At 38.9% G+C, this 27,722-nt stretch overlaps 1 protein-coding gene and 1 pseudogene across 1 annotated transcript in view; both read right to left on the bottom strand.

Annotated features, from left to right (window-relative positions):
* Window positions 1-27,631, bottom strand: part of ASB7 (ankyrin repeat and SOCS box containing 7) — a 50,662-nt gene extending 23,031 nt beyond the window's left edge. Inside the window, exons 1-4 of the mRNA XM_007191151.3 lie at window positions 27,169-27,631; window positions 26,899-26,997; window positions 20,120-20,244; window positions 17,947-18,208 (exon numbers count right to left, since the gene is read on the bottom strand). Of these exons, the coding sequence (XP_007191213.1) occupies window positions 17,947-18,157 (211 nt within the window). The 5' untranslated portion in view covers window positions 18,158-18,208; window positions 20,120-20,244; window positions 26,899-26,997; window positions 27,169-27,631. The remainder of the gene's footprint in view (window positions 1-17,946; window positions 18,209-20,119; window positions 20,245-26,898; window positions 26,998-27,168) is intronic.
* Window positions 5,260-6,908, bottom strand: LOC103008311 (elongation factor 1-alpha 1-like; annotated as a pseudogene).
* Window positions 27,632-27,722: the final 91 nt, after the last annotated feature.

The following is a 27,722-nucleotide window of genomic DNA, read 5'->3' as shown; positions in this document are numbered from 1 at the left end:
GGTTTTCATTTCTTGCAATGTCTTTATTTGGTTTCAGGGTACTATATGCCTTATACAATAAGTTTGGAAGTGTTTCCTCAAAGAGTTTGGGTAGTGCTGTTATTGTTTATTCCTTTAATATTTGAAATAATTCAACAGAAAAGGCAGCTGGGCCTACTTAAAGATTTTTAGTGTAAAGTTTTAATTATGAACTAAATTTCTTTAATGTAGGACTAGTAGATTGTTCTATTTTTCCCTTGGGTCAGTTTTGGCCAATTGTGTCTTTCGAGGAATCTGTTCATTTCTTCTAAATGGCAGAAGGGTGTTCACTATATTCCTTATTATCCTTTTAGTGTTTATAAGATCTGTAGTGAAAACAGTTTTTTCCATACTTGATACTGGTATGTGTCTTTTGTTTTCTTCATCAGTCTAGCTAGAGATTTATCAATTTTACTGATCTTTTCAAAGAACCAGCTTTTTCTTGGTTTCATAACTTTTCTCCATCATTTGTCCATTTTCACTTTCACTGATTTCTTTTCTTCTCTTTGTTATTTCATTCCTATTCTTACTTTGAATTTAACTGTAGCAGTATATAGAAATTGTTCCAAGATAGCCCCCTTTCCTCTCCCTTCCTTTGTCCTATTATTGTCATATATATTACATCTTTATATAAGCCCAACAACAGTTTTATAATTATTGTTTTATGTCGTTATCTTTTAAGAGATGAAAAGGGGGTAATATATTTCCATTGTCTCTGGCAGCACGATTCTAAGGGGGCCCCTCCCATAATTCCTGCCTCTTGATGCTCATGCCTTTGTGTAATTCTCTCCCCTCAAGTACGAGCAGGAACTGTGACTTCCTTCTAACCAACAGAATCTGGCAAAGGTGATGGAATGTCACTACTGTGGTTATGTTATGATACATAAGACTCCATCTTGCTAGCAGACTCATTGTAGCAACTTTCACTGCTGCCTTGATGAACTAAGGAGCCTTGGTGGGAAAGCCCACAGGCCAAGACTCTGCCGGTTATCTCTAGGAACTACTGGCAACCTTCAGCCAGTAAAAAGCTGAGGCCCTCAGTCCTATACATCCAAGGGAATTCATCTGCTAACAACCTGAATGAGCTTGGAAGCAAATTCTTCTCCATTTAAGCCTACAGATGAGAACAGTCTGGCCAACACCTTAAAACTGTGAGGTAATAAGTATGTCTTGTATTAAGTCATATGTTTGTGTAATTTGTTACACAGCAATAGAAAATATACTGTTTTTTACATGCATAATTACCTCTACCAGTGATCTTTATTTGCTCTGTGAACTTGGATTACACATGGTCCTTTTCTTTCAGCTGGAAGGACTTCTTTCAGTACTTCTCGTAAGGCAGGTCTGAGAGCAACAAATTCCCTTCATTTATCTGGGAACATCTTTATATCACCTTCATTTTTAATTTTTTAAAAAAATATTCTTATTGGCTTTTACTTTTTTTAAAATTAATTAATTAACTTATTTTTGGCTGAGTTGGGTCGTTGTTGCTGCACGCGGGCTTTCTCTAGTTGCGGCAAGTGGGGGCTACTATTCGTTGTGGTGTGTGGGCTTCTCATTGCGGTGGCTTCTCTTGTTACAGAGCACGGGCTCTAGGCGTGCGGGCTCAGAAGTTGTGGCTCACGGCCTCTAGAGCGCAGGTTCAGTAGTTGTGGCTCACGGGCTTAGTTGCTCCGTGGCATGTGGGATTTTCCTGGACCAGGGCTCGAACCCGTGTCCCCTTCGTTGGCAGGCGGATTCTTAACCACTGCGCCACCAGGGAAGCCCTATCACCTTCATTTCTGAAGGACAATTTGGCTGGATTTAAAATTCCTGGTTGACTGTTATTTGTTTTCAGTAATTACAAGATGCTATCCCACTGCTTTCTGGCCACTGTTGTTTCTTATGAGAAATCAGCTGTTAATCTTATCATTGAGGATCCGTTGTACATAATGCATCACTTCTCTAGGTGCTTTCAAGATTTTTCTCTTTGTTTCTAACATTCCCCAGTTTGACTATTACATCTCTTAGATGAATATCCTACTTGGAGACACTGAGTGTCTCAGATGTATAGTTTAGCATTTTCCATCAAATATAGGAAGTTTTCAGTCATTTCTTCTTCAAGTATTTTTTTCTTTCCCTTTCTCTCTTTCCCCTCTCTTTTCTGGCTCCCATTATGCCTTATGCATATATTGGTATGCTTGATAATGTTCCACAGGTCTATGGGGCCCTGAGTGAGGCTGTGATACTGCTTGCAGCAAGCAACACAGCAGCCTCACATTTAACAGGAGCCCTGGCAAATGAGAAAGCCATATGGGCTTTGATAAGCTGCTACATATTTCTGGGAATTTGGAAGGCAGATGCATGCTTCAGAAAGACCAGAGAGGACCCCAGTTATCTACTCATCCCTGGCTGAACATGAGGCCAGAAAATGAAAGCTGGGGCATACTTGTAAATTGTCTGATTATTAAATGTGTCTCATCCTATACACAGATCTCCTTGGCAAAGGGTAGAAGCCTTACCGGCTCAAATTGCTTAAGCACAACCTCTGACCAGTTACCGGTCAAACATAAGTTATTTTGGCCATAAGATGTCTTACATATCTTATTGTTGTTGATATTTTTAAAAATTCTTTTTTCTATATGTTCCTCAGACTAGATAATGTCTATTGATAAATTTTCAAGGTCACTGATTCCTTCTTTTGCCAGCTTAAATCTGCTGTTAACCACTCTAATGACTTCTTCATTTTAGTTACTGTACTTTCAACTCTAGAATTTCTATTTATATATATGTATATACATACATTCCCATTTACATATATAAAATTGTATGTATTCTATCTCTTTATTGATCATTCCTATTTGATGTGTCACTATCACATGTTTTCATTTAATTCTTTCAACATGGTTTCCTTAGTTCTTTGAACACATTTATAATAGCTATTCTGAAGTTTTGTTAACTAACTGTAACATCTGGGCCCCTTCATAAACACTTTCTATTAGCTAGTTTCATTTCTTGTGTATGAGCAATACATTCCTGTTTCTTAGCATGTCTCATAATTTTACTGAAAATTGAAGATTTTAGACTATATCATAGCACCCCTGGATGTTGATCCTCACCTCTTCCAGGTGGGCTGCTGTTGCTATTTGTTTTAGTGAATTGCCTAGACTAATTCTACATAGTCTGTCTCCCTTGTAGTATACCGCCACTTAATGTCTCTGCTCAGTTGTTATTACTAAAGTCTGGCTTCTAGGGGCTGCTCTTAGGAATAACTTATGTTTGACCAGTAACTGGTCAGAGGTTGTGCTTAAACAATTTGAGCCAGTAAGGCTTCCACCCTTTGCCAAGGAGATCTGTGTATAGGCTGAGACACACATTCAAAAAACAAACAATTTACAATTTACAGCTTCCATTTTCTGGCCTCATGTTCAGCCAGGGGTGAGTAGATAACTGGGGTCCTCTCTGGCCTTTCTTAAGTATGTATCAGCCTTCCACATTCCCAGAAATATGTAGCAGCTTATCAAAGCCCACATGGCTTTCTCATTTGCCAGGTCTCCTGTTAAATGTGAGGCTGCTCTGTTGCTTGCCCCAACTGGTATTACAGCCTCAGTCAAGCAGCTATGCTGTTGGCCTTTCCAGTTTGTTTGCCACCTAGATCAAGACCACAGTTATTTTCAACAACGATCCAGGCATGGGCAATTCCCATGGGCTCCAAAATCAGGTCAGTCCCTTCCATCATCGAGAAGGATTCCGGCTCCCGTGATAATGTGACACAGAGACTGTTGGGGAGCAGAGAGGGTAAATGGCAACAGCCACTTTGGGCTCAATTTCTTTTTTTCCAAGTTTCTTAAGGTAAAAACTTCAGTAATTGATTTAAGATGGTTCTTCTTTCCTATTCAAACATTTATAGCTATAAATTCCTCTCTAAGCACTGCTCTAGTACATCCCACAAATTCTGATATATTGTATTTTCACTATCATTCAGTACAAAATTTGTTTGATTTCTAAATATCTGAGTTTGTCCTAGACATGTTATTGTTGTTGATTTCTAACAGAATTCCATTACAGTTAGGGAATATACCCTTAAGATTTCAGCCTTTTAAAATTTACTGACACATATTTTACTGCCAGCATATGGTTTACCCTAGTGTCCACATCATGCACACAAAAGAATGTATATACTGAAGGTATTGGAGGCAATTTTCAAAAATATTAGGTCAATGTGTTTGATGTTTTTTAGATTTTTCTATAGTTATTGATTTTTTTTTTAAACATATTTTTATATTTATTTTTGGCTGTGTTGGGTCTTTGTTTCTGTGCGAGGGCTTTCTCTAGTTGCGGCAAGTGGGGGCCACTCTTCATCGCGGTGCGCAGGCCTCTCACTATCGCGGCTTCTCTTGTTGCGGAGCACAGGCTCCAGACGCGCAGGCTCAGTAGTTGTGGCTCATGGGCCCAGTTGCTCCGTGGCATGTGGGATCTTCCCAGACCAGGGCTCGAACCCATGTCCCCTGCATTGGCAGGCAGATTCTCAACCACTGCGCCACCAGGGAAGCCCTATATAGTTATTGATTTTTTAAATCTAGATGTTCTATCAATTGCTGAGAGATGTTAAAATCTCCAACATTCAAGATTGTGAAACTGTCCATTTCTCCCTTTAACACATATTTTGAAGTTCCCTTCAAATTTCTTGCCTCATGTATTTTGAAGTTCTCTTTCTAGGTGTATGCACATTTTATGACTGTTATTCCTCCTAATGAAGTGCCCCATTTGTCACTGTGAAATGTCTCTCGTTAGTTCTGATAATAGTCTATGTCTTGCAATCTATTTTATATATTAATGTAGCCACTCGGGCCTTCACATGCTTGCCATTTGCATGACATATTTCCATGATATATCCCATCCATTCATCTACTTTCAACCTACCTGTACCTTTATATTTAAAGTATTATCTTTGTAGTCAGCATGTAATTAATTGAGTTTTGTCTACTTACCTTTCTGATAATTTCTAACTTTTAATTGGAGTGTTTAGTCCATTAATGTTTAATATAATTATTGATATAGTTTAGATTTACCATTTTATTATTTGTTTTCCATCTGTCTCCTCTATTGTCCCTCTTCTTCCCTTTACTACCTTTTCTTTTCTTTGTACTATCAGAACATTTTTTAACATTCCATTTTAATGTCTCCATTGACAGTTTAGCTATACCTTTTTTTTTTTAAATTTTTTCTCATTAAACTTTTTTAATGGGTCTCAAATTCTGTGAGATTTTTGGTCAAGTTGTTTCCGTTAAAAAGTACTGATTTTAAAAACTAATAACTTAAAACTGCCACACACAAAACAAATGGTCCACAACATATTCTCCTTTCCTTCTGAAGGTTTTACGATGCATTGTTATCATTAACCAGTCTTTTGCTATTAAACTTAAATGGCCAATTGAGACAAACAGTTCTGAGACCGTTCTTCCACCACTGATTAAGACTGGGGTGGCAAGTATTGGGGATAATATTCATTTAGCCTTCTGAGCTTTCTGGGCAGACCTGGTGACCTTGCCAGCTCCAGTTGCCTTCTTGTCCACTGCTTTGATGACACCCACAGCAACTGTCTGTCTCATGTCACGAACAGCAAAGCGGCCCAGAGGAGGATAGTCAGAGAAGCTCTCAATACACATGGGTTTGCCAGGAACCATATCAACGATGGCAGCATCACCAGATTTCAAGAATTTGGGGCCATCTTCCAGCTTTTTCCCAGAACGACGATCAATCTTCTCCTTCAGCTCAGCAAACTTGCAGGCAATGTGAGCTGTGTGACAATCCAGCACAGGTGCATAGCCAGCACTGATTTGGCCTGGATGGTTCAAGATAATCACCTGAGCTGTGAAGCCAGCCGCTTCCATCGGTGGGTCATTTTTGCCATCACCAGCCACATTGCCACGATGAACATCTTTGACAGACACATTCTTGACATTGAAGCCCACATTGTCCCCAGGAAGGGCTTCACTCAAAGCTTCATGGTGCATTTCAACAGACTTCACTTCAGTTGTCACGGTGACTGGAGCAAAGGTGACCACCATGCCAGGTTTGAGAACACCAGTCTCCACTCAACCCACAGGGACAGTGCCAATACCACCAATTTTGTAGACGTCCTGGAGGGGCAAGCGCAAGGGCTTGTCAGTTGGGCGAGTTGGTGGCAGGATGCAATCCAGAGCTTCAAGCAGTGTGGTTCCACTGGCACTGCCATCTTTACGGGTGACTTTCCATCCCTTGAACCACGGCATGTTAGCACTTGGCTCCAGCATGTTGTCACCATTCCAGCCAGAAACTGGCACAAATGCTACTGTGTCGGGGTTGTAGCCAATTTTCTTAATGTAGGTGCTGACTTCCTTTACAATTTCCTCGTATCTCTTCTGGCTGTAGGGTGGCTCGGTGGAATCCATTTTGTTAACTCCAACAATTAGCTGTTTCACACCCAGTGTGTAGGCCAGAAGGGCATGCTCACGGGTCTGCCCATTCTTGGAAATACCTGCTTCAAATTCACCAACACCAGCAGCAACAATCAGGACAGCACAGTCAGCCTGGGATGTGCCTGTAATCATGTTTTTGATGAAGTCTCTGTGTCCTGGGGCATCAATGATGGTCACATAGTACTTGCTGGTCTCGAATTTCCATAGGGAGATATCAATGGTGATACCACACTCACGTTCAGCTTTCAGTTTGTCCAAGACCCAGGCATACTTGAAGGAGCCCTTTCCCATCTCGGCAGCCTCCTTCTCGAACTTTTCAGTGGTTCTCTTGTCGATCCCACCACATTTGTAGATCAGATGACCGGTAGTGGTGGACTTCCCAGAATCTACGTGTCCGATGACAACGATGTTGACGTGGGTCTTCTCCTTTCCCATTTTTGCTTAGGTTTAGCGGTGGTTTTCATGACACCTGTGTCCTGGCGACAAACCCATTGCGAAAAAGCTAACTATACTTCTTTGCATTATCTTTTTTTTTTTTTACTGGTTACTCTAAGGATTGGAATATATACACTAAACTGTTCAAAACATTACCAGGATTTGTACGGAGGTTATTATATGCTTCCCATTTGTGTCTAAAAGCTCAAATACTTTTGGACATTACAAAATCCTAAAAGCAGGAAAGTCAGAATTTTACAAAATATACGTATAAGCATTGTAACCTAATTTACTATTTACGTGATTACTCTTCTTAAAACTTTTAGAAAGCACCAAATGCAATTAGCTAAGTTACACAGGCATAGGCACTGCTTGGAGTTCTAAAAACCAGTTATGCATTGTGCCATGTTATTATAGGAAAAAAAAGAAACGATGGAGGAAAGAAAAAAAATCTAGACAAAAACCTAAAACTTGACTAGTAATTCAACACAGAACAAAGAGCCGGAAAGTCAGATGGTATAATGTTCCCAAACAGAATTTCCCCAAGAAATATTACTTTTTTGTTAATGAAAAACTAAAAATTTAGAAAGGCAGCAAAGCAAAAAACAGCATTCTATAATAACTACTGTCAACACTTATGATAGACTTCTTTCAGCTTTGCTTCTATACATTTTAAAAAATTACTCATAACTGTAATCATAGTCTAATTACTTAATTTTTCCTCTATATTTGGGCACTGAAAATGCCTCCATTTTTAAAATTATATATAATAAAGGGTAAAATTTTCATACAGAAAATAATTCCTGTACTTAAGACTGCTTCCTTGGAATAAATTAATAGAAGTAGATTTATTGGCAAAAAAATCTCCCATTTCTCAGGATCTAACATACTACTAAACTTCTTTCCACAAGTGCTTTAATAAACTTCTACCATCAATGTCCCTGTTTCATCACATTCGGGATTACCATTTGTAAAATCTTTCATTTTTGAAAAGCTAAAAATAATTTCTCACCATTCTGCTATGGCTTTTTCTAATCACTTATCTCTCTCATTTATTTTCTTGTGTTTCATCAAGAGGATTTTACCTACTGTACCAAGAGAAGACCTGAGACACTTATCTCAGGTTCCTCCAGGGATGTGTTTTATGGAATTAACTTCTAGAGCTTTAGCTGACCGCCCTCCAGGATGTGTTTTATGGAATTAACTTCTAGAGCTTCAGCTGACCGCCCTCCAGGTCAGTTTGCATAAACACTGAATCTGAAGATAAATAAACACACTAGCTAATATAGGGTCTCTTAATGTTACTATCTTGAAATGTCCAGTGTAGTATTAGAATTTTTAGAAAGATTCAAAATGGGAAAATGAATATAATGATAGTGGGTTTCTTAAAATTCACACTCTTATAGTAGAGACTCTTCCCCATAATTCCAACAGCACACTAACCTGGTCAGAAAGATCACCAGGATTTGGACAGAGGTACTATTATATGCATCACATTTGTGTGTAGAAACACTAATATTTTTGGACATTATAAAACCCTAAGTGTTTATCATTTTGAAGCAGGATGTTTGAAAGTAAAGCAGCAAAATATCACTTATCTGCACAGGTCAACATTTTATATCTACGAGGTCTAATATGTCTACTAGTCACGTATGGCTACTGAGCACTTGAAACGTGGCTAGTGTGACTGCGGAATTGAATTTTTTGTTTGATTTAAATGTAAATACAGGCACATATTTTATTGCACTTCACTTTATTGCACTTCAGAGATACTGACTGCAATTTTTACAAATTGAAGGTTTGTGGCAACCCCACCTAGATCAAGTCCATCGGTGCCATTTTCCAACAGCATTTGCTCACTTTCTGTCTCTGTATCACATTAGGATAATTCTCAAAATATTTCAAACTTTTTCATCATTATTATATTTGTTATGGTGATCAGCGATCTTAGATGTGACTATTTTAATTATTTAGGGTTGCCATGTATCACGCCCATAATAAGACAGCGAACTTAATCAATACATGTTGTTATGTGTTCTTACTGCTCCACCAACCAGCCGTTCCCCAGTCTCTCTCCCTCTCCTCAGGCCTCCCTGTCCCCTGGGACACAACAATATTGAAATCAGGCCTTTAACTGTTCAAATGAAGAGTCACATGTCTCTCATTTTAAATCAAAAGCTAGAAATGATTACGCTTACTTAGTGAGGAAGGCATGTTGAAAACTGAGATAGGCCAAAAGCTAGGCTTCTTGTGCAAAACAGGTAGACAAGTTGTGAATGCAAAGGAAATGTTCTCGAAGGAAATTAAAACTGCTAATCCAGTGAACACAGGAATAATAAGAAAGCAGAGCAGCCTTTTTGCTGATATGGAGAAAGTGTGAATGGGCTGAATAGAAGATCAAACCAGCCACGACATTCCCTAATTTAGCCAAAGCCTAATTCAAAGCAAGGCCCTAACTCTCTTCAATTATGTGAAAGCTGAGAGAGGTGAGGAAACGTCCAAAGAACAGTCTGAAGCTAGCAGAGGTTGATTCATGAGGTTCCAAGAAAGAAGCCAACTCCATAACATCAAAATGCAAGGTGAAGCAGCAAGTGCTGATGTAGAAGCTGCAACAAATTATCCAGAAGATAATTAATGAAGGTGGCTACACTAAACAACAGTGTTTCAATATGGATGAAAGAGCATTCTATTGGAAGAAGATGCTACCTAGGACTTTCATAGCTAGAGAAGAGAAGTCAAAGCGCGGCTTCAAAGCTTCAAGGGACAGGCTGACTCTCATGTTAGGAGCTAATGTAGCTGGTGACTTTAAGTTGAAGCCAGTGCACATTTACCATTCCAAAAACCCTAGTGCCCTTAAGAATTCTACCAAATCTACTCTGCCTGTGCTCTATAAATGGAACAACAAAGCCTGGATGACAGCACATCGGTGTTAAACATGGTTTACTGAATATATAAAGTTCGACGTCGAGATCTACTGTTCAGAAATAAAGACTCCTTTCAAAATATTACTGCTCACTGACAATGCACCTAGTCATCCAAGAGCTCTGATAGATATACAATGAGATTAATGTTGTTTTCATGCCTAACACAATATCCATTTTGCAGTCCATGGATCAAGGAGTAATTTCGACTATGAAGTTTTATTATTGACGAAATACATTTTCTAAGGCTACAGCTGCCATAAATAGTGATTCCTCTGATGGATTTGGGCAAAGTAAATTGAAAACTTTTTGGAAAGGAGTCACTAGTCTAGATGCCATTAAGAACATACATGATTCATGGGAAGGGGATAAAATATCAATATTAACAAGAGTTTGGAAGAAGTTGATTCCAACCCTCATGGATGCCTCTGAGGAGTTCAAGACTTCAGTGCAGGAAGTAACTGCAGATTACTTAGCAAGAGAACTAGAATTAGAAGTGGAACCTGAAGATATGACTGAATTGCTGCAATCTCATGATAAAATTTTAACAGGTGAGGAGCTGCTTCTCACGGATGAGCAAAGAAAGTGAGTTCTTGAGATGCATTTACTCTCAGTGAAGATGCTGTGGAGGTTGTTGAAATCACAATAAAGGATTTAGAATACTACATAAACTTAGTTGATAAAGTAGCAGTAGGGTTTAACAGAATTGACTCCAATCTTGAAAGCAGTTCTGCTGTGGATAAAATGCTATCAAACACACTGCATGCTACAGAGAAATCATTCGTGAAAGGAAGAGTTAATCAATGGTGGCAAACTTCATTTTTGTCGTATTTTAAGAAACTGCCACTCCAGCCTTCAGCAACCACCACCTTGGTCACTCAGTAGCCATCAACATGAGGCAAGATCCTCCACCAGCAAAAGGATTATGACTCACTGAAGGCTCAGGTGACGGCTAGCAATTTTTTAGCAATAAAGTATTTTTTAACTAAGATATGTACATTGTTTCTTTAGACACTGGGAAACCAAAAAATTCATGTGACTCCCTCTGTTGCAATATTCGCTTTATTGTGGTGGTCTGGAACCAACCCTCAGTATCTCTGAGGTATGCCTGCTGCCACATGTGCTAAAGACAGCACAGGTTTAGATTAAACTATAGAGAGCCTCACTTTTTTTCTTTTCCTTTTGGAATATAGACAGTATTAGCGATTCAAGTCAAACTTGCTCATTTCCTCAATGAAACTGGATTTCTCCCAAGCAGCAGCAAGCGTACTTCACATACCTGCTCCACAACCAGGCTTCCCTCTGTGGCCACATGGCTGTCACCACAGCACAGAGACAGGCAGCCTCTTAGCTCTGAGTTCTGATAGCTCTGTGTGATCACTCATTGGTGGTTTCATGGTGCAGGTGTACACATTTAATTATAAGATCTGATCCTTTAATGTACTTGAGATTAAAATCTTCTGGTAGGGTAAACGACTGATATTAAACATCTATATCCTTTCTTCTTTTCAATTGCTTTGGCTAACTTTCCCCTGCTCATTCAGTAAATGACAACTCTTTTCTTCCTGATCCTCAGCCCCCAAACCTCAGTTATTCTTAATTTCTTTCCCTCTCACCTCATAGCCAATCTATCAGCACATATTGTTGCCTCCATTTTCAAAATATATCCAGAATCCGACCACTTCTCAACACATCCACTGCTATCATGTAGCCCAAGCCACGAACATCTCTCACCTGAACTATTCCAAAGCGTCCGGACAGGTTTTCCAATTTCTCCTCTGCTCCTCCACAATCTATCTCCCTCAGAGCAGCCAGAGTGAGCCCTTAAGTAAGTTCATATCGTTCCTCAGTTGAGAAGTAGTCAACGGCACCTCCATTCTCACTCAGAACAAAGTCCAAAGTCTTTTCCATGCCTTCTAGGAGCTACAGAACACGTCAGCTGACTCTCCTTAGCCCTGTTTGTCCCCCTCTCCCATTATTCTGCTCCAGCCACCATCTTCCTGGCTTTTTCTTGACAGTGCTAAGCATGTTCCCAGCCTAGAGTTTTTACTTTAACACTTTTCCTTTAACACTTTTCTCCCAGATACACACATGGTTTGGTCTTCATTTCTTTCAGGCCTCAGCTAACATGTCACATTAGAGGCCTTCCCTGAATACCTAATTTAAAACAGAAGCCTGTACCTCTTTATCCCTTCTCTGCTTCCTTTTTCTTCATGACCTGATATCATATATTTACTGTCAACTACTGAAATGTAAGTGCCATGACGGCAGGGACTTTACTTTGTTACCGTATTCCCAGCCCTCAGAACAGTGCCTGGCACATAGTAGTGCTCGATAAATACGTGTGGGGTGCAGGGAAATGAGGCTGCAGTCCTGAGCAGGCAGCAGTGCCTGAGGTCTTGGGCCCTTTCACTAAGCTCCCAATACTACAACCAGTGAGCTTTCTACAACACACAGCTGTTTCTCCCACTCCTCTGTCAAATGGCTCACCACTGTCCCCAAAATAAATGACCAGATATGCTCCAATCATACTGAATTTTTTTCAGTTCCTAAAACCAAACATGCTCCCTTTCTTCTTCAGCCCTTTATTACTCAGTGTCTTCTGTGTTTGAAAGAACCCCACACCTCCACCCTTCCAGCACCCCACACAGCCTCACCTTTCAAGACCTTGATGCAAACCATGCCTTCTCTAGTAAGCCTTCCATGCCACTCCCACCACCTTCACCCCAACAACTGGGGTGGTCTTTTATACACGGCGCTTAGCTCACTCTGCTGGGACTGCATTGTTTTCTTACAGGTCATACAGAATCATGGTTAAGACAATGGGTTTGAATCCTGGCTCTACAATTTATGAGGTGAATGACTGTGAGCAAATTACTTACCATCCTGTGGCTCAGTTTTCTCAGTGGAAAAATTACTACTTACCCTCACAGAATAGTTGTGAAGAATTAGGCTGATACGAAATGCTCAACAAATGTTGGCTACAAATCCATCCACCCACTAGACTGTGAAGTGCCAGAAGGCGAGCACAATGATTACGTCCGTATCTCAGGGCCTGGCCAGAGCCTGGCATACTTTACGTGCTCAATAAATATTTGCTGAATAAATATATGAATAAGTGACCAACTGGCCACCTCATCCTCGTCTAACTATCTATATGAATTCTCTCTATCTCAGGCACGGAGGTGGGGGAGGGGAGAGGGAGGGAAAGAGGAAGGTGAACCCTTGTTTCTTGTGCATTTCTTTGCTCACTTTCCCATATTTGAATCTTTGACTGCATTTCACCTTAATGTCCATCACAAAATAAACGTATTAACAGGAGGGGACCAATCTAACTGGAAGTTTATAAGCTCTTAAAGAAACTGTGGTTTAAGGAAAAGAGCAGGTCTGATGAATTCAGGGACTTTTCTAATCCCACCAGAAGGCTGGCCCATTTTCAATCAAAATTTTTTAATAAAAAGAAAAGGATCAGCCTTGTCTCTGTAAGGCTGGGGAACAATTATTTTAGATAACTGGTGTTTGTTTCCTCTTTCTCTCTCTCTCATTGAGAACAATACAGATACGGGTTCTGTCCTCATGAAGCCTCAGACTAACAAGAATAGAATTAAATAGAATACTACAAAAATAATTTATTATGCTTGTGATAGGAACTACAATAAAAAGGTACAGAGCCCGATAGTATCACATGATAGAAGGATCTGACCAAGCCCGGATGGTAAGGGAAGGCTTTCCTGAGAAAGTGTGGGGAGAGGTGAGGGAGAGGCAGGCAGGAGCCAGGCGAAGGTGGCAGCAGTGCAGGGAGCGGAGGGACCCCAGCAGGTCCTGGGCACACGCCTCTGAGCTCAGTGAGTCTGAAAGAATGCAGATGGGCTGCGGCTCAAAGACAAGCTGGAAAGATATCGCAGAGAAGCAGACGCTGCAGGGCCCTGTAGGTCACATCAAGGCCTCAATATTGCCCCAAGAGAAGTGGGAAACCACCGACGGATTTTAAAAGGAAATATTTTAATTGTCATTTTTAACAGATCACTCCATTTAGAGACTGGTTGGAAGGGGGCAGGACTGGAAGCAGGGACGAAAGAGACCTCATAACCGTCCTGGTGAGGAACAAGGTTTCCTTGCCCAAAGGTGGGGCAGTGCCTCCAACGAAAGGAAGTGAAAAGATCTGACAACTATTTAGGAGGATGGTTTCTAGATTTCTGGCACAGAAGTCATAGGCCGTAGTGCCATCTACTGCAAAAGAACACGGTCAAAGCAGCAGCTCATGCTGTGCTGTGCTGTGAGCCACAAGTGTGGAGAAGCTGAACAGGCAGCTGGGTACACTGGTCTAGAAATCAGAAGCCAGGCCTAGACTAAATACACAGCAAGTCTAAGCATCACATGTGGCCAAGGGGAGCGAGGAGGAGGAGGAGGTCTCCTTTCCTGTTTCCAAATCGATACATAACATGCTATTAAAAACTACTCCCTAAATCTCTTATTGTACTAGGGTAAAAGGAGGAAGTAAAAGGTGCTATACAAGAATAAGTGAGGGGCTTCTGCAAAATATGTAATTTTGTTGTTTCAAAATTTTACATGGAAATGTAAAGTGCTAAGAATAGCCAAGACATCCTTAAAGAACAAGGAGAGGAGATTTGCTCCCCCAGATATTAAAACTTATTAGAGAATAATAATAATTTACAACAATATTATACTGACCCAGGGATATAACAACAGACAATAGAACTAACGGAACCATGTGTATATAAAAACTTTATACCTGAGTTGGCAAGACATAACAATGAGGAAAGAAAGGATGATTTAGGCTACCTTTATGTATGAAATTGTACCTGACCACCTCATGTTATACACCAAAACCAATTCTGGATAGATTAAAGACCTAAATGCCATGAAACATTTTAGAAAAAAATATAGGCAAATAATGACCCTGTGGTATGATGTACAAGACACAAAAAGCACAAACCATAAGCCAAAAGAAAAACACAGTTTACCTACTTAAGATGCAAACTTCTGCCCCAAAAAAACAAGCAAAACAACAATGTGGAAAAGCTACAAGCTGGGAGAAGACTGTTGTAACATATAACTAACAGCAGAGAATACATAAACAACTCCTACAAGTCATAAGAAAAAGACAAGCAAGGAGCCCAGTCTTGCAATGCTTTGTTACTCATATGTCATTTTTGGGAAAAAAGGAGGCAAGCAAATCACACAGAGGAAGAGCAAACCACTTAGTGATACACTCCTGGCAAAGGCAGGGGACCAGGCACTCTCCCACCTGGTAAGGGCAGAGTCATTAACAACCTTCTTTGGAGGACAATTTGTCAATATCCATCAAAACAACAACAACAACAAAAAAACCTAACAACCCTTTGATGTGGCAATTGTACTTCTTGGAATTATCCAAGAGATAAATTCACATATGTAAAAAGATTAGTCAAGGACATTCTCTGTAATACTGTTTCTAGAAGCAGAAAAATGAAAAATTAGAAGGTCCAACAATGGGGAATAAGTTTAAATAAATTACATCCAAACGATGGAATCAATGACAAGGAACTATCACTTAGAGAAACTGTTTTGTGAAAAAAATCAAGATGCAGAACAGACGATTAACAAAAGAGGAGCAGGCTAGAAGATGGAGGGCGGAAAATAGGCACTCTTATATGCACAGACTATCTCTGCAGGGACACAAAAGAATCCAGTAAGAGTGACTGCCTCTGGGAAGGAGAGGAGGGGCCAGTGCTGAAGAGCAGACATTTCCCCCTCACGGAACAGTCCGTAACACCTTTCGTTGTGTTTTTAACCATGTATATATATGTACGTGTTACCTTCTTAATAAAATGTCCTACTGAGAAAATTTCAGCCACTCAAAAAATAAAAAAGAATGGTTTAAACAAACGATAGTATATCCATACTAATAAATACTATATCTAGCAGCTGAACAGAGTAAACCTATATGTATTAATACTGAATAGGTACAAGGTTTCTTTTTGGGGTAATGAAAATGTTTTAAAATTGGCTGTGGTAATGGATGCCCAACTCTATGAATACACTAAAAGCCACTGAATTGTACACTTTAAAAGGGTGAATTGTAAGGTATGTGATTTCTACCTCAATAAAAGCTGTTAAAAATATCTACATACACATACATACACAAAAAGAGAGAAGGGGATGGTGAGGAAATAGGATTCAGCAAACTGGGACCAGAGGCCGAATCTGGCACACCACTGGTTTTTATAAATATAGTTTTATCGGCACACGGCCACACTCACTCATTCACATATTGTCTATGGCTGCTTTCATGCTACAAAGGCAGAGTTGAGTAGTTAACAACAGAGACAGGAGGGCTCGCAAAGCCCAGAATCTTTACTATCTGGCCTTTTACAGAAAAAGTTTGCCAACCCAATATTTAAAAAGTCTTAAGTTATATACAGCTGAGCAAAAAATAACAGTTGCAGAATAATACAGTCAGTATGATATCATTTATGTTCTAAAAACCACACACAATAAGACATATTTTCTATAAGCACATTTAGGAAATGATCTAGAAAGATAAGGACCAAACCAAACTCCTACCCATGAGTTACTTCTGGGCAGGGGTAGGCAGATAAGGATTGGGAGTTGGCCAAAGGGGACTTTGGCTTTATTTGTAATTTATTTGAAAATGTATTTTATTTGTTTTAAGGAGACAAGTTCATATATTACCTGAGTAACTGAACTTTCTTTCTTAATTAATATTTTAAATATTTTAAAAGCAAGGCTGGCAGAAACAGAAAAGTAACGGGACTAGGTAGAATTTTAAAATGTGAGTTCTGATCTTGGTCTTAATTTTACTAAGCACTGCCAGACTTTTAAGTATTCTGATGCTACACCCACTTCTTAGTTTTTTCAGATCCTTCTCCTGGCATTCCTCTTACACTTCTCCTTCGTTGCCTTCAGAGCTGAGGTTTTCAAGTTTCAAGGTGAAATGAGATATGAGCAAGGGCGGCAGGGAGGGATGGAGGATGGCTACAAAGGAGGCACAGGCTAGCAAATGGTGGTGTCCTGTCAACAGTCAACTATTTCGGGGATATAATTCTTATTTCAGGGCCACTCGGATGTGTGATGATTCCTAGTCTCAGGTTTAGCAGCACTTTGCAGTAAGTCCACGCTCATAGCCTTTGTATTCCTATCTTCACATAATTCACAAGACCCTAATGAGAGCTGTGTGACTTCTAACATTTTCTGTACTTCAAATTAGTTTGCAAGTAAGTTTGACTAGTCTTGTAACAAAGTACACCATAGAAATGGAACTAAATGACTGTTAATAAGCAATCCAGGCCCTAGAATGGTACATAATGGATCCTGAGTCCCAACCAAACTGTTTTACACCATAATTTACAAAAATAATATGGGTACAAATGACAAAATACACTTGTTCATCTTTAGGAAAATAAATTAAGTGAAAATCTAATGGGAGAAAAAAGTAAATGACTTTAAGACAATTATTAGTTACTATTAATTACAGGAATGGACAGTTTTTCATGCAAAAACATTAAATGTCAAATGTAGTTTCCAACTGCATATGTTTACACAAAATTGGACCTCAGCTAACCAATCTTGTAGGATACCTAGAAACTATGTACAATTCTAGAAAAGGCAAGTGCTCTAAAACAGTAATAAAAGCAACTAAAATTTTTCTATGAAGAAGTAAATTCAAAAGATAGGGTATCCTGAAGGCCATGGTATTGACAGGGGGCCTGTGCCAGCTCAGTCGGCTTGAGCAAGTCTCAACCGGGGGAGCTTGAGCAACTCTCAGTTGTTGGGACCACAGCCACTTCTGCTTCTGAAACAAAGCAACTGGACAACCTGAAGAAGGGCTGCTTTTAGCTGAAATAATCTGGGGAAATCTGGCTGTACAGAAACTAGAGTTACAAGGGGAAAAAAGCACATTCAACAAACTGATTTTTTAGACAATCTGGTTTTAAACAAGACTCAGCATAATTTTAACACATCTTCACAAAGGAGAGAATAAGAATTCGAGTATTAGCAAAAAGAAGCATTAGAAATTACATACACAAGCACTCATATATTTTAAACTAAATAGAATTTCATTTTAAGTTTCTCCTTGGGAAAAAAGGGTTTGCTCCTAATAAACTCACCTCCATGTTCTAGAAATACTCGAACACATCTTTCCTTTCCTCTTGCTGCAGAGAAATGAAGCAGGGTCCAGCCATTAGCATCCCGGCCATTTGGAGAATAGCCTTGTTCTAACATCTTTCGTACCGTGTGAACATCCCCGGCAGCCACTGCAGCTTGAATCTGCAACTCTTCCTGGAGTTCAGGGTTCCTTCGACAATGGTGGTGTAACATCCTAGCTGAGTCCACTTTTTACAAAGGATTCATTAGGTCACAGGGATCAGCCTTGAAGGGTAGGTAGAATACATAAAATTTAGAATACTTGACACCTGACAGTGTGTTCATTAAATAGCACAGAATTTTCCATTGCTAAATCATGTAAACTTTAGTGATGACAGTTCATACTACTACAACAAATTAACATGTATCAGTTTTGACCAAAACTTTCAGTTATTTCCCTAAGATTATAAAAGATTTCAAAAAGAAAGTGAGGCATAAAGCCCTAAAATGCCGAAACAGGAAATTTCTTCTGCAGCCTTTTGTAAACTCAAAGCAAACATCAATGAACACAACATTTATTTTAGGTAAAATGGAAAGTGATGCTGGGCAGCTGAAGATGGAGACAACAGAGGAAGCAAATGAGTACTTGTCTTAGGAGTTTGCATTTACCTGATGCACATGGAAAATTTAAGTTATAAACCATTCAATGATTCTATCACAGATCAGTGAGTAAATATCGAGTATCAAATGGACAATTCATAGACTAGGAGGACTAAAGACCTTCAGCTATGAGAAGTAGTTTAAAATTTAAAAAAAGCAAAAACCTTTAGGCTGGTCCCCTAAAGTATTTCAACAATATTTTATTTTTAGCCCCAAAGAGTGGAAAGCTGGGGGGAAGGGGAAATGGGTGGGGTTTAAGTAAATTAGAGGAAAATGTGTAGATTATATTTACTTTCCTTTTGTTTCTGTCTCTCTTTCTATCCTCCCCACTTTATGTCCTCTGAGGCATGATTTACTACTCCTCTTTTTCTGCCACATTTCTTTTGCACTTTTCTAATTTCCATTTTCCAGAAGTTTTATTCTACACATACTCAAAGTAGCAAGATCATACAAAATATTTAAAAACTAAAGGAATCTAAACAATCTGTTGATTAACCACATGAAAAAAGTAAAAGTAGTATATAGAATTCCAACACTCTCTAATAGGTCACAAAAGAGGTGTGTACTCAAACTCAATGTAAAATGAGATCTCCTTCATGCAAACAGGAAAAGTCCAAACTGAACTGGTGAAAAGTTACATCTTATATGTGTGTATACAAAAACTTTTTTTAGTACATTTTTAAGCTTTTAAATACATACAGAAACTTAAACTACATAATTCTAGGAAGCTATTCCATCTGGGCTAACTTTAAGGTATAGATTAAACTCACCTCCTAATTAGTAGCTTCCATTTCTAAAAATAAAAAATTATGTGAAAGTCCTTTAAAGACATTCTGGTCTCATATGTAGGTTAGACATCTTGGGATAATCTTGTTACCGATAACAGTTTACCTTGTAAAACTTCTCCTTATAGACTGTACAAAGGTCAGCTTAAGCCTAACTTAGGTCATAACTTAGGTCATATTATCACAGCTTAATAGTATAATCACATATCCTACCTTATTTCATACATAGAAAATGGTTATTACAAACTCCTAAGTATCACTACTAAGTAATGTAATTTAAAAATATCAGGCTATCTCCTCAAGGAAAATTGGGAAATGAGAAATTTCCTGACAATGTGTTTTCTTAATAAACGTGATTTCCCCCATCTCTTCACTTAATTACTTTTTCAACTGACACTAAAATTAAGTCTCTTGTCTTAGAAATTTTAAAACCAAGAATACTTTTGGAATAGGTTTTTGCTTATTTTTAGCATTATAAGGAAAGATGAAGACCATTCGAAGGAGTTAATAGAAACTACTACCATATACTCAATCATCTTTAACAGATTTTTCTTTTTTAATTGGGATGATCACATTGGCACTTAAGGCATACTATGCAAGGAAGAAGATTCAAACAATATCAAAACAAACCTGGATTTTCTTTTAGCAAGTGCTGTGTTTAGTATACATTAGGTGATCTGAAGGAGAAATAAAAGCTAAATGGATTTTCCCCCAGAACAGCACAGATGACCTATGACCCTCAGTCACTTACCTTACGGGAAGAATGCCCCTTTTCCTGATACGTGGATTGCCTAATAACCATTGTGCACATACAGCATCGTGAGTAGGGGGCTCAGAGTGTGTCCAGATTCCGGTGTCAATGAGCTCTTTCTTAACCTAAAAACGAATGAAATAACAATCACGGGAAATTTTCTAAAAAATAAACATAGCTGCCTGAGTAGTCTACCTTTTGATGAGCTTATAGTTTAGCACTTTACAACAAACTTACAGAGCAAAGAAAGAACTCCAATCAATTCTTAGAAAAAATGATCTCAAATCTACATTAATCTGCAAGGTGGTATAGGATATGACTTATTTTCAGGAATTTTTTTTTTTCTAAAAAGGCAGGTTTTTTTTTTTTCAATGAATAAGGAAAATAATAAATCACACACTTGGAATTTGGATGCAAACACAAATTCTTCTTTTTGCTCTATTCAAAATATATTTTCAGTACTGAATTACTTTTTAATTGACATCACAAGTTTCTTACCCTTTCTAAACAATTAAAATGAGAATATATCTGCATTCAATACAATAGGTGGCCAGGGTCAAAATGGAATCTATGACAAGTAAAAAGAGATTTTCTTTAAATGTTGGTTCTTCGTACATGCAAAAGGCATCACGTTAATAATTTTGAAACTTTTATTCCTTTATGCATACACCAAACTAGGTAAAAGATAAACAGTCTTGCCAGCTTCTCCATATGGATTCTGAAAAAATTCTCTACAACTAAAAGAATAGGGATCTTTCTCCACGTCAAATAAATAAATCCTAGATCTGTGAATTCCATTAAGGTTAAGAACACAGGCAAAGTGACTTCCATGCATTACACCAGAATCCCTCTAGGAATTACTCACTGGGAGAACTGCCACTCCATCCCTGTGGGGTGGGTGTGCTAATAAGCCCTCCATCACTTAAACAAGGAATGGTCAAGCTGCCTGGCAACCTGATGAGCTATGGAGAAAAGTGACAGTCATAGGTGGTGGTGGCTACAGACCAGAATTTTCAACCAATCCAAATTAGTATGGTCTACTTTGACCCTTTCCTCTTTTCACACCTTATTTTTCCTTGTCAAACTTCTTCAAGGAAGGCCAAAGACTTTGCAAACATGCACTTGGAAATAAATAATATTTGGTTTAAAACTCTGCTTAACACTTCTAACTGAACTAGGCATGATCAGAACAACTCCTACATGGCAAGCTGTAAAAAATGCACAGTTATCCTTACAGAAATGGCTGATTCTAAGACTGGGCAAGAAATACAGAAGATGAGCCTAGAGCACCTCACAGTGCCAAAAAGCAAGGAAGTGCTCCAAGAAAAATGCAATGATGGGGGTATGTCAAAGGGACACAGGAGCCAACCAAAAGAGCTCTCAATAGCCAAGATGGAACAATTCGAACAAGAAGATAATCAAAGTACTATTAGAGTCTAACCCAAAGTACAGAATAAATACCAATAAGTCTGTATTGATATAAATAACTAACTAAATTTTAAAAGGGGGAGAAGAAACAAATCTCCTGTGCAAAATTCCAAATAGTTTGTGTAAATTCTCCCCTCAAGGAGGTGGAGCACAACTCCTCTCTCCTTAAGTGTGACTTCCTTTCAAAGAGGATAGTATGGGGGAGGGGGGAAGAAACTTTACAGTGTGAAACCTGAAAAACACTGCCTCAGCCACGTGGTCAGTCAATATCAAGAGTGCCAAGTCATGTTGTTAGTATGATATGATGAGAATGGCAATTTACCTCTGTGCTCTTTCTCCCCAAAACCCATAGACCTAGCCTAATCATGAGGAAAATATCAGACTAATTCCAACTGAGGGGCATTCTACAAAATACCTGACCAGTACTCTTCAAAATGTCAAGGTCATCAAAAGCAAGGAAACAAAGAAGTCTGAGAAACACTCATAGTCAAAAGGAGCCTAAAGAGACGACTAAATGGAATGTGATATCCTAGATGGGATCCTAGAACAGAAAAAAGATATTAGGTAAAAGCTAAAGAAGTCTGAATACAGTATGGGCTTTAGTTAATAAGAATGTTCATTACTGGTTCATTAATTGTGGAAAACGTATCTATTAATATAAGATGTTAATTAGGGGAAGGTGAGTGTGCAGTATATGGGAATTCTGTATTACCTTCGCAATTTTTCCATAAATCTAGAACTGTACTAAAATAAAAAATGCAAACCAATGTCTCCAATGATGAGCCTGCAGCATTTCCACAAAGGAACATGTGATTACTTCACATGTGAGCTACACCTACAGTGCAAGAATGAACACCACTGAATGCCTTACTTCTAAGTGCATCCTCAGTACTCCCTGCCTCCCAAGAAAAGTGGAGATGACCCTCTATGGTCTTGAGCCTTTAAGAGTCCTTGTTCTTGTTGTTGTTGCTTTCCATATAGCCATCACCACTTCCATGAATGCAGCGGAGTGGTGGGGAAGACATGTGAGGTGGGGGTTGAAGAGAATATGAAATGGTATTAATTTATTAATAATATCAAGAAAGGCTTTGTTAAAAGTCAAAGTGACTCAATTATTGCTCTCTTATAAGAAAGACGCACAAACAATAGCAACTTGTGATAATCCCACACGGTCTGCTTCAATTACACAAATGAAAGTCTACTGAGTGCCTGACACATGCCTGGCATACTACTAGGCTTTGGCCACTGGTATTATCTCTGGGTAGAACTTTAATAGAGAGTTCTGCATACTTCAAATGAATCAAATACTCCTAGAATGGTTAAGATCCTTTTTCTCTTTTCTGACAATACCAAGCTCTATAAATAATAACCACAGATTTAAACCAAAAAATCGCTTCAGTCTTTATGGGAAAAAAACCCATAGACACACATAACATGCACACATGACCCCTGTCAACTGCATACCTTAAATTATGAAGGCCAATGACTTATTACCAAAATATCCTAATAGTTCAAAGCATCAGACGAGTTAATTTCATCTTGGTGTAATTTTATGAGAGTTTGCACTTATTAGAGTAGAACCATCCATGTATGTATAAGTACAGGGAAAGAAGACTATTGAACTTAGTAAATATAATATCCAGTGGTAAAGTTACCTATTAAAAACTACAAAGGAAGCCCAGAGATGAGGATGGAAAAAAGTCTATTCCCCCTCAAAAAGTGCAAGTTTGAAAGTCTGATAGCTCATGGTAGTGACCTATAAAATAAAAAAATATGACGAAGGAGGCAATTTTCTAAATAAACATATGTACAATGTAAGTTGACTCAGAATGACTAAAACTCTGAGGGTGCAATCTTTAGAAATCCCATTCTAGGTTTCACAGTCAGAAAAAGAAAAAAAAAACATACTAACAAGGAAGACTTCAGAATTATATATCAAAATGAGCTGCTTCCCAATGTATATCACTTTTATATAAGATTTTACTGCCCAATGTTAATGGTGTGTTTAAATTTTACGAATTCATCTTTTCTACTCTACACTTTTCTTACAAAAGAAAACAATCTAGGCATCCGAGCTTTTATAATGTTGACCATATTAGAAACTATAAATTTAGGAATTAAAATGTTGCCATCTAATTTCTATATAGATGCCAAGTGAACCTCATTAAGTTAAAACCAAAGCTTCTTGTTTCATATAATTAAAATAAATCTATATTCACAGAAAAAAGAATAAAATAGCTATAAAACAAAATATATTTAAGATTTGTCTGAAATTATATAACTTCCACCAAATTTGCCCACATGTCCCCAGTTTCCTTTGGCATAAATGATTAGTCATTAATGGCTTTTTACATATTATTTTCACTAAAAGGCCACACATTTTTTTGATTAAGTGACACACATTAGAACTGTGCTTTCAGATTTCACACAAACTAGAAACAAGATAACAGCTTGCTACTCAAAAAAAGAAATAAGCATTTCTTTGCAGAGTAAACAGAGATACAGGCTGGAAAGGAAATAAAATCAGCAACTCCAAGGATACTGGCTCTGAGGAGAGAAAAAATACAAAAAACAAAAAAACCAATAGTTCACAAGTCCTAAGAAGGAAGATGGATGCAGAAACACTACCATGCCCAAAGTGTGCGACATGGGTGAGATGGATGTTAACGAGGTCTACTCGTATAACTAAGAGCCTGGAACCCAAAATGAAGTAGAAGTGTTATTTTAGTATCACTCAACAAAGTACCATAGTGTTTATGTTTCAAAACAAGTGAGGGTATTAGTATTTCCTTCAAATTACTGGGCCTCCATATAACATAAGGATTTATTATCATGCAAGACTTATCTATAAGTCTCCTAAGTTCTAATAGAAAGACCAACAAATTTCATGAAACGTGGACAAGGCAATAGAGGAAATTCTGTAATTCACTTACCCAGACCCAATTCAAAGCATAAATCACAAGTATTATAAATGATGAAGTCTTGTCAATCTTATCTCATTAACCTATGTCTGGCATTACCACCTTAGCAACCTCATGTCGGTACCTAAGTTTGTAAGAAATGAGACAAGCATTCCACATAGGGCATGCCTTCTGTTGAGAATGAAATGAAAGGCTGAAAGTCAGGTATTAGATATGCTTATAGAAACTACCTGACTTTAGATTTTTTAGGGACAGTATGTACTTCTGTGTTATCAAATAAAGAGAGATTATATGTGTCATAATTGTGAATGGCATCACTTTAGGTATGAAGAAAATAAGTACTAGCCATAGCATACTCAAAATGCATCACTTCAATTAAAATCAGTGATTCTTCCTATGTGATCATAAATCTTACTTGGTTACCAAAAAAATTGGGTGTTTTTAAATTTTTTTTCTTTTCAAAACCATGTGACTGACAACAGAATTAACACAAAGTGAACTACCAGATTGTAAAAGATAAACTACCTAACTGGCCATGTTGGTAACGAAGTACTAAATTAAATATTTTACATGACTGGCATAATCTAGACCAAATACTCTCAATCATGCTAATATTAGGAACAGATGCCGACAATTTATATATATTCTGTAATCTTAGAAAAATCATTAAAAGCTGAGAGGATCAACAAAACATTATTTAAGCAATGAGAATGAACTGACTGGAAACCAGAGGAAAGCAGTGTCCTCTCTTTACTTTACATACTTGACTCAGCACAGGTGATAATATCCCTCAGAAATGAAAACATACTAGAGTTCAATCTAAAGCAGAAATATATTTAACTGAGAAGGCCTCAATAGAAAATACATAATTCATTTTTACCTTAAAAACATATTTCAAGTATTTTAGCACTTTTTTAAAAGTTCTAAAGGAATCATTAGGCATTTCTCTAGTGATTCACATATTTAAATAATGAAAACCGCATTCTACCTAGCTTTTACTGAAATGAAGTGGACCCTACACATACATACAAAGGGTGCCCTAAATGTTCACTGTGTAATAGTCATTGGTAGATACTGATTTTACATCCCATTCAGTAGCATACACTCTCATTTTGGTGTCCAGTTCCAGGTCTCAAGAATATGCAAACCCTCAGAGCCCCTTAAAAGTCTCTTTAGCTGTACCTTGACAATTAGAAGAAGCACGAAAGACATTAATTTCTTTTTCTGGAAGGCAGAAAGCCAGTAGAACAGAGTAAGTCAAAGATTTCCTAACAACTTCTGCTATTTTAAGTACTTCTTTGTACCTAAAATTCCCTAAACAATCTGAGATATTAAAATAACTCTGAGATTAACAAGTCACTTTATACTCCTGCTATTGGATGTTAGAGAAGCTATTCATTTGGCTAATTTCTGAATTAACTCTTACATAATTTCCCTGTTCACATCCCCTCTTTAGGACTTACATGAATGTCCTAAACCTACCTTCAGTGCATTTTCAGAGGCAGCAACGAAATACAGCAGCAGAAATGTGATCACATGAATTAGATGCTTAAATTTCAATTTAACAAATTCTCTGTAAGGGTTTTGAAATGAGAAATCTTATGAAGAGTGCCAAAATAAAACCCTAGATTCTAAACACACTAAAACATTCTTTTGTTTTAAAATTCCTGACTGTCAAGTGATTAACAAGATATTGTGTAAAGTTTTATAAGTATTAGAAAATGAGGTATAACAAATACAATTTATCTTTTTATAAGTGTTTCAGAGCCCATCCACATCTGTCACACAGAAACACACAAAAGCCCAAAGAGTTAATTATACATAAGTGCTTCGGGAGGGAGTATTGCTTTCATACCATTCATACTACTAAGGTACACAGATTCACTTTTCACTAGAGAAAAAAAGTCACATTATTTTCTGAAACTCAAAAATTTCAAGCTATTACTGTACCTTCCTCTACCAAACCCTTGTCAGTTAGGTAACTCAAAAGATTTTCTGATGGAGGTAGAGGAAAGATGATAGGAAAGAATAGGGGAAAACAGAAAGTTGCGGTTTAACTGAAAAGCAGAGTCATTCAGAATTAACAAGCCATTAACAAGGAACTGAGGAATTCCTATGAGAGTAAGAGGGGCAGGGGGAGCTACAAAAAGGTCTCAAAGTCTCTGAGCAGGGTAAATGGTACAGTGCACCAAAAGATAATGCAAAACATGGAAACACACTGTACACAGAGAAAGGGGAAAAACATGGTCCTGGGAAAGAAAAGTTATTAAAATGTTAAGGATTGGGGCACGGGCAGTGTTTTTGTTTTTGCTGGGAAACTGGGAGCCAGGAAAGGGTTGCATGCCCAGGTAACTATCCTGAAAATAAAGCACTGCTTAATGAGTAGGGACCAGGAATAAACAGTGGGGGAGGGGAGGGCTGGCTTATTACCTTTATGGAGGATGCTGGTCAGAGGCTCTCTGCTGCTTCTCTGGTGGGTGGGCAGCCCCGTTCCTGCTCTCTCGCCTCCCCTAGCCAGCCAGCTCAAACCTGGAAATCAGAAACCTGTGAGTGATGCAGTACCCCGGGGGCGAGGAGGAGAGGGGCTCTGAGGAAGGGGGAGCAGAGAAAGAGACAGGTAAAAGGCAAGCAGGAAGAAGCAGTGATTCTCCTCCCTCCCAGGCCAGCCCCCTTCCCCTCAGGGGAGGTAACTGACTTTACCTGTCTCCTCAGCTGCTGCTTCTCTTCTTTCTTTCAGCCTCCTCCACACTCACCAACTTCTCCATTGAAGAAACAGCCCAGGCAGGGCCGGACACGGGTGTTCTTGATCCTCCTCGATGCCTCACGGCCCCAACCCGGCGAGCATCCAGACTGCCGAGCAGACTGGAGGCGGCGGTCCTAGCCGCCGGCAGCCTCGGGGCAGGGGTGCAGGGAGGAAGTCCCGGCTCGTGTGGGGGGGCAGTCCCCGTCTGAGGGCTCGGAGCAGGGGGCTGCCGCGCTCCGGGCCGGAGGCTCCCAGCTACGAGGGGACACGGGAGGTCTCGGGGCAGCGAGGTCCCAGGTCATTCAGGGTCCAAAGTGCCAGCCGCGGGGACTCCAGGCAGGGGGCTTTCGAGATGCACTTTGCACTGAGCCACCCCCGCCCCCTCCCTCCAGCACTTTGGGGTCACTGGGATGGGACCAAGCCTTCAGCAGCCAATCAGCAGCCGCACTGGAGCCTGAGCCCGGAGCCGTAAACCAGGTCCGGGGTGGGTGGGGGGGTGGGGGGGGTGGAG

This window comes from Balaenoptera acutorostrata, chromosome 3 (genome assembly GCF_949987535.1).
Source record: "Balaenoptera acutorostrata chromosome 3, mBalAcu1.1, whole genome shotgun sequence".
In the NCBI taxonomy this organism is placed as follows: domain Eukaryota; kingdom Metazoa; phylum Chordata; class Mammalia; order Artiodactyla; family Balaenopteridae; genus Balaenoptera; species Balaenoptera acutorostrata.
The sequence above is the reverse complement of the archived record's forward strand: the minus strand, read 5'-3'. Positions and strand labels throughout refer to the sequence as shown.